At 49.2% G+C, this 13290-nt stretch overlaps 1 protein-coding gene across 2 annotated transcripts in view; it reads right to left on the reverse strand.

The window, feature by feature from the left end:
* SNX29 (sorting nexin 29) overlaps window positions 1-13290 on the reverse strand; it is a 1714757-nt gene that overhangs the window by 1447591 nt on the left and 253876 nt on the right. For both annotated transcript variants that reach the window (XM_078663166.1, XM_078663167.1), the window contains exon 9: window positions 12383-12489. In XM_078663166.1, coding sequence (XP_078519292.1) covers window positions 12383-12489 — 107 coding nt within the window. The remainder of the gene's footprint in view (window positions 1-12382; window positions 12490-13290) is intronic.

Raw genomic sequence — 13290 nt, forward strand, 5'->3', positions numbered from 1 at the left:
CTAGAAGCCCTGTAGTAACAATGCAATGTCTCTGGGGTTCATAGTCTCTTAAGAGTGGCACTCGGTGGGTTGCACCCCATGATCCGGATGCCTTCCTGGGATGCTTCAGCAACTCAGCAGTGCTGAGTTAGCACCAACGTGCTAACCCTTCTTTTGCTGCTCGTCTCCGCCGATCCTCGATCCTCGCTGGGGCAACAGGCTCCTGTACTCTTCCTCTTTGGAGCCGTCTCTCTGGTGGTGCCACAATGCAGTAGGGGTCTCTCCTTCCAGCTCATTAAACTGTACCTGAGTGTCGGTGGGACAGTCGGCTCTTGACTGGGGTGATTTTATAGGCTTTGCCACCCTGATTCACTTGAGTTGTCTTTCTTTGTGTGTTTTGGAAATCTTACTTTTGCCGAGTGTGGAGCTTTGTGCTCTCCACTCCCACCATGGCTTCAGCTAAACTCAGTGACACGGGGGGGCAGCAGGGAGCTGTTCCCACCATCTTGTGCACTTGGATTCGCTTGGGTGGAGTAAGCAAGGCTTCTTACTTCCTTGATGGCTATGCCCAAGAGGCAGCGCTGATTGCACTTGGCGCTGTACTTCCCTGATCTTGCTGGTTGGTGCTGCAGGATTGCAACACGAGTCACACAGTCTCTTCTCCTCCCTGCAGCTGGCTTCCACTTGGGCATGCATGTCCGCTGTGTTTGAGACTGCTCCTCTGTCCTGCTGAGTCTTACTTCTGTCCCACTATCACCAGTGTGTAGAGAGTCACCCGGGCCATCTAATACTTTGTTGCTGTACTCACATGCTTTCACACACCCCTCGGGACGAGCTCGCCCCGAGGGTATAAATAAAAGGGCCGGAGACCGCTCGTGGTCTTCCGGCTGATAGTGAAAGTAATATCTTGTGTCCATTTGTTCAGTGCTGTTGTGGCCTGCCCAGACCTAGGCCCCGCAGCGCTACATTGGCGACGAGGCCGGTCGCACCCCACGCGTTCCCACCTACCTCGCATGGTGCGCCTGAGGTGTGTGCGGTGCCCACCAGCGTCACCCTGCTTCTCCTGGTGCTGCGCATCCAACGGTAATCGCATCGCAGAGCCCACCCGCGTCGATCTGCTCAGGTCAGCATCGCTGCTCACCGGCTGCTTGTGTTGCCCAGCTCGAGTCCGCCCACGCGCCTCCCCTGCCACCGGGAGCATGTTCGGCCGGCGGAACTCGCTGGCGTGATCCCTGAGGAAGGGTGAGTGACGGCGGCCCCACCCGCGCTGTGCCTTCCCGCGCGGCTGCCTCAGTTGCTGCCCCGCGGCGTCCTGCGGCTGAGAATGCCTTCGGCTTCATCACTGCCGTGCAAAGACGCCCCGGAGCGAGGCTGCCCCCTCCACTGCCTGCGCTCCCCGCAACGTCCTCTGTCAAGAGCCGGCTCGCTCTCACTGGAGACCTGTGTGGAGCCATACGTGTGCTCTCTCAGCCTGGGCTGAAAAAACCAAGCAGTGGTATCTCCAAGTCGGAGTTTTGTGGAAAGAGAAGGAGGAAAGGCAGAATCTTATAGGAGGAAGGAAGAGAGGAAGAGAACACCGGTGGGAGAGTGTATCAGAAAAGAAGGGAGGGGCACCCATCGTGCGTGAGACTGGCAGCGCATGGGCCTGGCCAACACAATTGTCCCCTCTCCTCCGCACACAGAGCCGCACCAAGAGGGCTACTCACGCCCCTGCTGACACGCGCAAGGACAGAGGCACAGGGGCACAGGGCCCCGTGCTGAAGCGTCTTCCCCAGCACGGAATGTCTGCACTCAATCCACACTCTTGCATTTGCACACCACCGACAGGCCAAGATGAGCAATCTGGCAGGTGCTGCGGCTCAGCAAGACGGAGGGTGCAATCCAGCGGTCGCCGCCAACCCTCCACCACTAGTGCACACTCACACGGCCGTCGCACCACTACCCCCTTTAGTGAATCCTCGGACCCCACCACAGCTGCGCCAAGATGGTAGGCCTGGGTCGGATGGCTCAACCACTACTTCAAGGGGACAAGGGAGACGGATGGCACTGTGAAGCGGTCACTCCTCATTTACGACGGTGGAGCGGAGATCTATGACCTCTTCGAGACACTCCCCAACACAGGAAATGAAGATGACTACGAGGCGGCGGTCGCCGCGCTCGATAGACACTTTGACCCACAAACTCAACCACGATTTTGAAAAGTGTGCAAGTGGTTTTGTGGGTGTGTGAGTGGCTATATGGATGTATGAATGGGTGTGTGAGTGGCTCTATGGGTGAGTGAGTGGGTGTGTGAGTGACTATGTTGGTGAGCCATTGGATGTGTCAGTGGCTGTATGGGGGAGTGAGTGGCTGTGTGAGTGAGTGTTTGGTTAAGTGAGTTGGTGTGTGTATGGTTGTATTGAAGAGTGAGTGTCTGTATTAATGACTGTATGGGTGAGAGCAAATATGGGAGGGCTTGTATGAATGTGTGAATGGGTATGTAAGTGGTTCTATGGGTATGTTAGTTAGTGTGTGAGTGCTCACATGGGTGAATGTGTGGCTTTGTTGAGAGGGTGTTGGGTGTGTGAGTGGCTGTATAGGTTAGTAAATCTGTGTGTGAGTGGCTGTATGGACGAGTGTACGGCTGTGTGAGTGGCAGTGTGGGTGACTGCCTGGTTGTATGAGTAGGTGTATGGGTGAATGAAGGGTTGGTGAGTGCCTGTATGAGTGAGTAAGTAGGTGTGTAAGTAATGGTATGGTGTTTGTATCCAGCGTTATCATGCGCGAGGACCGTGTTCTTTGAGCCGGCTTTGACATACGGACGTTACATTCCACGGTGTGCTTGCCTACTATTGCGTGACCTCTTGTTGCTATTAGGAACGTTATTGCTTCAGGAGGTTCGTTGTAAGCCTCTTACAGCTTACTTGATTGTTTTCTTTGGACTTCGGAACAAAAAGGTGTGGCAGACCGAGACCGAATCCGTCGACATGTTCTATGCGTGGCTACTCCGGCTGGCTAGCACGTGCCCCTTCACAGACCAGCGGGACGAAAACCGTGATCAGATCATCCTAGGCTGTCGCTCCAAGCTCCTGCAGAAGCTGATCCTCAAGCAACCTGGAATCTCATTGGACGAGATCCTGGTTCTAGCCCACTCCCACGAACTGTCCGACGCCCGGGCTGAAGAAATGGAAGCCCCCCTACATTCGCCAGTTGCCACCTCGCATGCGCCTAAGCTCCAGCCAATCAAGGAGGAAAAGGTGGATGCAATCCAGAGACACCCCACGACGCCTCGCCAAGCACCGAGACCAACACCGGGTGGACTGTATGGATATTGTGGCGAGGATCACCCTGCAACGGACGTCTGCGGGGCAAAAGGAAAAACATGCTCTCGTTGCGGAAGACAAAATCACTATGCCAGAGTGTGCCGCAGTGGGCGGTTCCGGCCGACAGCGTCAAGGCCAAGAAACATGTCCAGAGGGTTCAACAAATATCCCTGGACAACTCACCGCCCGTACCGGATGACCAACCACAGGAACGACGCCCCATGTACGAGGACGATGAAGAAGTATTCGTGGTGTCGTACGTTAGCTGGACAGGGACTCGTCGAAGGCCACCTCTCTTGTGCTCGGTGTCCATCGACGGCACCGACGTGCAAGCTCTTATAGACACTGGAGCATCTGTTAATGTGATAGACTCCTACCAGTACGACTTCCTATCACTGCGACCTCCTCTTGCACCATCCACCGCTAGGATCTACACGTACGGAGGGACGGACCCGCTTCCTCTCTGCGGCGTCATCCAGACCACCGTCGCCAGCGGCACCTACTCCACTGAGGCGAGGTTCCACGTCACCGAGAGCAAGAAAGGGACTCTACTTAGTTGTCATATAGCTGAAGACCTAGGGCTTGTCTTCTTTGCTAACCAGGTCCACGAGTCCCATGCAGAAACAATGCTAAAAGAGTTTCCGGAGCTCTTCAAAGGACTGGGGAAGCTAAAAGGCAAAAGGTTCAAGCTGCACACTGATCCCTCAATATGGCCTGTGGCCCTCAGGCACCGGCGGGTGCCCTTCAACCTACGGCCGCAAGTGGAGGAGGAGCTGAGGAAGCTCGAAGAACTGGGGGTGATCAAGAAGGTTTCTGGCCTCACCCCGTGGGTGTCCCCACTGGTCGTGGCACCCAAACCCAAGAAACCAGGAGCCATTCGACTCTGTGTCGATATGAGACTATCGAATACCGCAGTGAAGAGGGAGCGACACATCACCCCCACAAAGGACGACATTGTGGCAGAATTAAATGGAGCAAAGTGGTTTTCAAAACTAGACTTGAACGGCGGGTATCACCAACTGGAACTGGAACCGGAGAGCCGGTATATTACCACATTTTCAACGCACGTTGGCTTACGCAGATACAAGAGGCTCAGCCTCGGAGTATCGTCGGACGCTCAGATCTTCCAGAATGCCATTCGGGAAGCACTGTCGGGCTGCAAGGTGTGATCAACCTGAGCGATGATATTCTAGTATACTCCAACACGCTCGAGGAACATCACTCCCACCTCCGAGCCACTCTAAGACGGTTGGTAGACTGTGGCCTAACTCTGCACAAAGCCAAATTCTCCTTCTATCAGGAAAGCGTGGACTTCTTTGGGTACACGTTCACCCTGAGGGACTCCTGGTAGATCCGAAGAAGACCGAACCTATACGGACAGCCAGCATGCCAAGAAACCCCACGGAGGTGAGGAGTTTCCTCGGCATGGCCACGTACTGTGGACGCTTCATCCCCAATCTTGCAGCCATGTCAGAGCCACTGCGCATCCTCACGCGTCACGACCACGAGTGGGAGTGGGAGTGGACGTTGGCAGCCAACAAAGCGTTCCAATACATCAAGGCGGGCCTGCTGGACAAGACTGTGATGGCCTACTTCCATCCAAGGCGCCAAACAGAACTGGTCTTTGATGACAGCCCGGTGGGCCTAGTGGCAGTCCTTCTCCGGGAACACAGCCCGGAAGGGTGGAAACCAGTGGACTAAGCCAGCAAAGCCCTCACCAACACCGAAACCAGATACGCCCAGATCGAGAGGGAGGCGTTGGCGATCAAATGGGAGTGCCAGCACTTCCACCTGTATCTGTGCGGCCAAGAATTCAGCGTCATGACCGACCACAAGCCGCTACTCCCGCTGTTTGCTGGCTCATCCTGGTTGGCGCCCCGAGGATCGAACAATGGGCAGTGCAGCTGTAAGGCTACAACTTCAAAGTGGTTTCCCGCCCAGGTGCACACAACCCGGCCGACTACCTGTCTCGTCACCCGGAATACCTGACACATCCAACCCATCAGCGGATGCCTGCAGCACATCGGCGTTTGTACACATGGTGTCGCAAGGGGCTTGTCCCAAGGCCATGACGCTTGAAGAAATTGGCCGAGCCACTCAAGAAGACCCCACTCTCTCCCGAGTTCGAGGAGCCCTGGAAAACAACGGTTGGGCCCACTTCATGGACGGGGCTTGCGTCCTCCAGCTGGAGGTCAGCCATGCCCGCCAACAACTGTGGCAAGTTTGGAGCGAGTTAAGCGGGGGAATGGCCAAGACCAAGGCCAGGTTACAAGACAAAGTCTGGTTTCCGGCGATGGACTCCATGGTAGAGGAGATGGTCAGGCAGTGCCACGCCTGCCCGATCACCGGACGGGACCCCACTCCGGCACCGGTGATCACGGAAGAGCCGAGCAAGACTCCGTGAACGTACCTCAGCAGGGACATCAGGTGTTTTCCAGATGGACGGCACATGCTGGTCTTGGTCGATTCATTCTCAAAGTTCCCAGTTGTTGAGGTGGTAGCCTCCACAGCTTTCCCCCACATGAAGAGAGTCCTGGACAGGGCCTTTGCAATGATGGGACTCCCGGAAGAGGTTAAGTCTGACAATGGACCCCCCTTCCAGGGGCGGGAGTTCCAGGAGTATCTTGAGGACCTAGCGGTGCTCCACAGGAAGATCACCCCGCGAACGGGGAAGTAGAAAGACTAATGAGGACAATCAATCGGGCCCTGCGCATAGCCATAGATAATGGAGAAGATCCGGTAGCAGCCCTCCACCAGTTCCTCGGGGCATACCGTCAGACTCCTCATAGCACCACTAAGTGTGCTCCGGCTCATCTCCTGTTCAAGCGCGCCCCACGAGACAGTATCCCATCAGACCCGACGTGGGTGCCCGTGGAGCGGGATGATGTGGCTTTCCAGGCGAGGAGAGAGACAACGAACCGGAAGGAGAGTGAAGCCTGAAGAGCCCAAGAGCCGCAGCTCAGAGTGGGAGACCGGGTGGTGATCAAAGACCGACACCCTGGGTGGAAGTTCAGGATGCCCTACGAGCCAGAAATGTGGGTCGTTGAAAATGTCCAAGGGACCATGGTCACCGATCAAAAGAGACAACAATCCGTCAGGAGGAACGTGTCTAGCTTCAAGAAGACAATGAAGGTGGAGGTAGACCCCGAGGTCTCTGGATATCAGGATTCATTGCCTAACTTCTCCCCCCCTGTTTCGCCAGATGCGAGGAACGCTTTGCCGGAATCACCGAGGCAAGCCAGCCAAGGCAGTGCCCATAGTGCCCGGTCTACCAGCAAGAACACTGCTGACGAGTCGGCTGAGGGAGCCCCGGCTGGGGTTGCAACATCTCGCTGTACCGGAGCCAGAAGTATGGTCTCCGGCCGAATCCGGTGCAGAGTCAGCGGCTGAAGGACTTCATTTATACATCCCCCTGAACTGAGAGAAATTGATGGTTGAGAACCAAAAGAAGGGAGGGATGTAGAGAGCCACCCGGGCCCTCTAATACTTTGTTGCTGTACTCACATGCATTCACACACCCCTCGGGCGGGCTCGCCCCGAGGGTATAAATAAAAGGGCCAGAGACCGCCCGTGGTCTTCCGGCTGATAGTGAAAGTAATATCTTGTGTCCATTTGTTCAGCGCTGTTGCGGCCTACCCAGACCTAGGTCCCGCCGCGCTACACAGTGGACAGCTGCAGCAGCATCAGTGCTTCAAGCACTGACTAGACGGTAACACTTTCTTGATGCTACAGCTCCCTTACTGGGTTGTCTCCTCAGGCTGAGCTGTCACCTTTGACAATATCTCTGGTGATTCACGGCATGCTTGCCTCAATAAGGCTTGTTTGCTTGTGGTGTGCAATGTCTGACTGTCCTCCTCTCTTTCAAATGAGCAAAACTAGTGTAATGTTGAAAGCGGGTGACTTTTGGGGCTGCTGGGTCGATGACATTAACCTATCTTCTGTTCTCCTTTGCCAGTGGGGAGTTGGTGGCCAATATCTTTTTCTTTAACTTGTTAGCGATTTGTGAGTTAATGTACTGCCCCTTTTGAGTCTATGAATGAGCACGGCTGACAGACAACATACCTAGCGCTAGTTAAGGGCAGCCATCGGTAGCATGGATTCCCACTGATCCTGTCAGAATCAGAGCGCTCTCTTCTTTCTAAGTGCGATTTTTTTTTCATGAATGGGGATTGCACTACCATGTGAGGGCAGGCTCAGAAGATTTCTTGCCTGTCACAGACTGGTTCTGGCAGGGGCTTCTTCGCTGTTGGCTCTTCTTTCTGGGCATGAACTGTCTTCGTGTGCTTGTGGTGGGTTCGCTTGCTCACCCTGTAACAACTCAGAATGCAGCACTCACACTGGCTCTTCAGAATAGTCGGGAGGCAGGCCGGCTTGTTCTTTGCAGACTTGGTGCTACGTCTGGGCCACCTCTAGCAGCAGAGAATAGGGGTGTCTGAGCGCCTTGTGCCTCGAGGGTGCACTGCGCTAGCTGCAGCACCCCACCATCTCCCCAAACTTTCCTGCCTGCGAGGCCTCAGCTGAAGGAAACTTCGCCAGCTCCTGCTAATGCTGGAGGGGTCCATATGTGGCAGTGTTGAATCTCCATTGCGCCCTTACTAAAGGCCCCGTCTCACCTAGTGGAGCGAGGATGCGCCCATTGCCTGCTTTCCGCTGATGGCACTGCTTCTTCTTGGCAGGGCAGATGTGACTCAAGGCACTTCCTCTGTCAAGTAGGGCATCACTGGGCACACCTTGTGCAGGCAGTACGGGACAGTGGAGACTTACATTATTCCAATCATCCTCGTGGCCAATGCAAGGTTGTGGGCCCTAGGCCCACATACTAAAGGTGATGAATGACACAGACACATTTTTCTGGTGGTTGCAACTGGCCCAGGACACGTGCACCGGGCCCTTTTTATTAGCAGGGTCACCTGACTGGTGATGTCTGTGTTGGCTGCATGTGAGGGAGGTATTAGGACTGGCCCTAGGGAGGGGTTGCATCATTATGCGTCCAGTGGGACACTATATCCATCCAATGGACGTCAGTTTAAAAATGGCAATAGTCAACAGGGTAAGAATCCATATGATAAGCTGCAGAGATAAACTTCTAACATATGAGGAAGAACTTCCAATGAGGTCCAGGCCAAAAGACTACTGGTCCTTATTTACAGAATATATGAACTCGCTGGAAGATGAGGTGGGAATATGAGCTACAGGAAGAATTGTAAAGTTTTCCACTATTATGTTGTGTTTGGTAGAAGTATAGATTCGCAAGCGCAGGAATTCTGGAGGACATGCATGTATCATTGTAAGCAGTTCGGAATGCACTGGTCTTATTGTTTGTTTCTATTTGTACCTTTTAGTACTTGTGTACTGTATGTAGAAAATCAATAAAAAAGATTTTTAAAAAAAAGAATCTATATGATCAGTCGCAACATAATGGGAAAATAATTGGACATCCATATGGAGTTGGTATTTTCTTTACCGTAATATTTTTAACCATTACTGAAAACACATTTTATTTGCAAACACAGCTCATTGCGAAGACATGACAATTAAAAATAGTCGTCAATACTAAGCGACAGCACATGTTAAGTAAAAGAATGAGCACTGGAGAAATAGAAATTAATATTTTTCCAAAGCTGTAAAAATACTACACGTACACTAGAGGGCAGTACAACATCACAATTCAAAAACGTTATTTAGTTTGATTTTAGGTGGCATTTATACTTGCATTCATGAAAACAACGTCTGATGTTTGGAGAAAACGAATCATGCCTTAAGCTACTGGCCATCTTACAGATGCTACCTAAATTTAAATATTTAACCGATTATTTATCGGTACACGCCGCAGGGAGAAACATAGCGTTAAACAATACAACGAGGTGCTCAGTAAATATTCCGTTTGTATTCCAACTGGCAAAATCCTGGAATTATTTAGTTTGCAATGTTTGCAAATCATCTCCTGTGGCACATATTATGGCTATCTGCAGCGGACTGACTGCAAACTTGTGCCGTTTTTTTCAAAGTCATTTAATTCTCAGACGTCATTGTCCAAAGTTTAACTCCAAATATGCAGAAGTAATTTTGGGTACAAACTGAACTGCTTCAACTTTAACATTCAATCAATCAATCAATCAATCAATCATTTATATAGCGCACTACTCACCCGGAGGGTCTCAAGGCGCTGGGGGGAGGGGGTCCGCTACTGCTCGAACAGCCAGGTCTTGAGCTGCTTCCTGAAGGCGAGGTGGTCCTGGGTCATGCGGAGGTGGGTCGGAAGGGAGTTCCAAGTCTTGGCGGCCAGGTAGGAGAAGGACCTTCCTCCTGTGGTGGCTCTACGGATGCGGGGGACGGCGGCGAGGGCGTGGCTGGTCGATCGAAGCTGGCGTTTGGGAGCGTAGAAGTTGAGGCGGCTGTTGAGGTATCCTGGGCCTTGGTTGTGTAGGGCTTTGTGTGCGTGGGTGAGGAGCCGGAAGGTGATTCTCTTGTTGACCGGGAGCCAGTGTAGGTCTCTCAGGTGTCCGGAGATGTGGCTGCGGCGGGGGATGTCCAGGATGAGTCGTGCTGAGGTGTTCTGGATCCGCTGGAGTCTCTTCTGGAGTTTGGCGGTGGTTCCGGCGTAGAGGGAGTTGCCGTAGTCCAGACGGCTGGTGACGATGGCCTGGGTGACCGTCTTCCTGGTCTCGGTGGGGATCCATCGGAAGATCTTACGTAGCATGCGCAGGATGTTGAAGCACGACGAGGAGACGGCGTTGACTTGTCTGGTCATGGAGAGGGAGGAGTCCAGGATGAAGCCCAGGTTGCGAGCGTGGTCCGTGGGTTTGGGTGCGCTGCCCAGGGCGGGGGGCCACCAGAAGTCGTCCCAGGCGGATGGTGATGATCCCAGGATGAGGACTTCCGTCTTGTCCGAGTTCAGTTTCAGGCGGCTGTTCGACATCCATTTGGCTACGTCTGTCATCCCCTCGTGCAGGTTGGCTCTGGCGGTGTCGTTGGTGAGGGAGAGGATCAGCTGGGTGTCGTCGGCGTAGGAGATGATGTTGAGCGTAGGAGATGATGTTCCGAATTATGTGTTCCATTTTAGAATAAGTTAGCAGCCTTTATCATAAAGGAATCTCATTAACCCAGGAAAACAGTGTGTAAAAGTTGCATTTAATTACCCCTTGTGTCTCGCTGTCTGTGTTTTCGATATTAGTAAGTGCTATCAATTGAGTAATTATTTGCCCGTGCGTGGATGAAAAACTGTAAGCCTACTACAATGTTTGGGGAGAGTCCCACTCCCTTGACCTTTCAGGGATCGAGCGCTGTATGAATATATATATATATATATAGGTTCTACTTTAAAAAAAAAAATATATATATATTTTTTTTAAGTATATATATATATATATATATATATATATATATATATATCTTTTTTTTTTTAAGTAGAACCTTTGGTTTTTTCAGTGTGTGTATGTATATATATATATATATATATATATATATATATATATATATATATATATATGTGGGGGGGTGTATGTGAGTATACACACACACGCGCAGTTGTGTGAGTGAGGGAAGGGACCATGACACAGGCGAGTTGTAGATTCGAGTGAGTGATGATACTCCTCCCATCCATCAACAACTATAAGGAACGGCACATTATTATTTGTGCATTTGCATACATGGTTTATGCCATAGCATTTTTCATGTTTATTTGTTTTATCAAAAGGCATTTACCCAAATCGGCGACGCAGAGGGTTACATTTGTGTAGCAGGGTAAAATCACACTGAACAGATGTAACTATGACGAGAGTTGTTTCCAGTGTAAAGCAATTGTTACATGCAATCTGTGAGACAGTAAAAACATGTTTTTCTCATATCAGTTTTTGCTGCACTGTAGTAATAAACTTGAATTGCCCTTTCCACTCTAGTAATAAACATGTGAATGTGCATTTATTTGTCTAGTTGCTCTAAATAACATGAGTTATTGGGCCATATTCATTTTCACTATCATGGCATAAATATATATGCGAACATACATCATACATACATATATATAGCGGAGGCTACTTCACTTAAAATGGGATTCCCGATTTTAACTGAAATTAAATATAAGTACATAAGTAAATAATAATTATAAGTAGTTACATTCAAATTTATAAATAGGCCACAACTAATTCATTCTAGAAAAATAAACTACAATATGGTTTTATGTTATTCATTTTTTTAAGATTATGTAGGGTTGTACTGGATTTTTAGAGTTCATGAATAGGTAGTACATAGGAATAGTAAGGAGCTTTTAGGGCTCTGGGATGATGGTTCAAAGGGGTAGTGCAGAGGTTTTTCCAGTCACATCCAATCAATCCACTTGCTCAGATCCAGAGATGTGTCTGGGGTCAGGTACCAAAATGGAGGACTGGAAGAAATGTTACCAAGCACAATCAGATTGGATTTTTTTTCTTCTTTTCTACAATTTGACTCTCAGATCTTCCGAGGAGCCTGATTCATGGATAATTCTCAAATTAACTGTCAACGTATGCACAAGTTTAACCTTAAAAGCACGCCTTACACTTTTTTGTTTCACAAATATCTTGAAACCTACTGAACATATTTAGGCCCAGCTAAAAAGAAAGGCATACTCCCCAAAAAGTTCAAGCTCATGCAAATGTTGGTGTAATTCTGTTCAGCAGAAAGTAACATTTCTGTGGAACTTAAGATCACTCAAAAATAACTTTATTACCGATTGACTCATCAGAATGAAATTTAAAATTAAGAATGTGAGCTGGTCGTGTAAAGTGCCTGCCAATTGTTGTACTGGGGAAACAGCCACCACCAATTGTATTTGCGAATCCAAAAACATTTTCCTAAGGAAGTCTACAATCGACTATATCTACAGTCACCAACGGAGAGTGGGTAATGTATACACAAATAGGTATAAGGACTAATGTCCTACTTGTCATTAATTGTACATTTATGTTACTCAATATGCATACTTATGTATGAAAACGGTGTGCACAAAGATAATCGTTGCTCAGTTTTCGGCTATTTTACTTTTTCATCTATCTCTAAAATCTGTACACATGCATTTGTTCAAATTTAATGACGGTTGGTTTATATTCTTTAAATGTACATACCAGATTGTGAATAAGACACGGGTGCAGCAACAGGAAATAAAATATTTGAATCATCGTTCAGGACCTGAAGAGGAGACCAACTTGACATTTGGGGCAAGCTCCCACGCCTGAAGCAGAAATAGGAAAGGCAGTTTAGAATTTATAGAGAAAAACAATTATTTTATTCACTGTATTATTTTTGTAAGTGTGTTTAAATTTTAATGGAAAATATTCAGATTGTCCAATAACATATGGGAAACATACTGATTAAAAAAAGCAAGATCATTAGCTTCCATCATAAAAAAACAGTCTGCAAATATAAATGTCCCTCTATTTATTCTATGTCTGATATCAGCATTTTGCCTGATTTTATGATTTGACAAATGCCAATCAGCATTTGTTCCTAGTAATAAAACTAAGGTACAGAGAACAAAGTGATTATCCCAAGAGTATATCAAGTAAGGCAGTCAGGTTTCTCTCTTACTCAGTTGAGGGTAACTTACAATTTCAAATCAGTCTTCTAGGCACAAGAATAAAGCGTTCCTACGTTGTGAAAGAATGTAACGAGTTAAAACATGCCACCTCTCATTGAAAGATCTGGAAACAGATACATTCCAGGAAAGATGGAGTCTTATGGACGGACCTCTGTTAAACAAGTGTCAGTATAAAAACAGCTCAACCGTTAAGAATTACAGTATTTTAGCTGGAAGGCCCAATGGCTCTTTGACCTATCTGCTCAGAAGTCTTCAATATGATAAGAAAAAATATTTTAAAAAGAAGCCTTCATGTTTGCAAGAATTTGTGGGGAGCTGTGATCTAGGCTTAAAGGTGCTGACCACACAACCTAGACTGTAATCTCAGGTTTGCAGCTTTGACAAATGTGTCATTATTGGGGAATTACTTCATATTCACCTTCCTGGATTTACAAG

This window comes from Lissotriton helveticus, chromosome 10 (genome assembly GCF_964261635.1).
Source record: "Lissotriton helveticus chromosome 10, aLisHel1.1, whole genome shotgun sequence".
Lineage (NCBI taxonomy): Eukaryota > Metazoa > Chordata > Amphibia > Caudata > Salamandridae > Lissotriton > Lissotriton helveticus.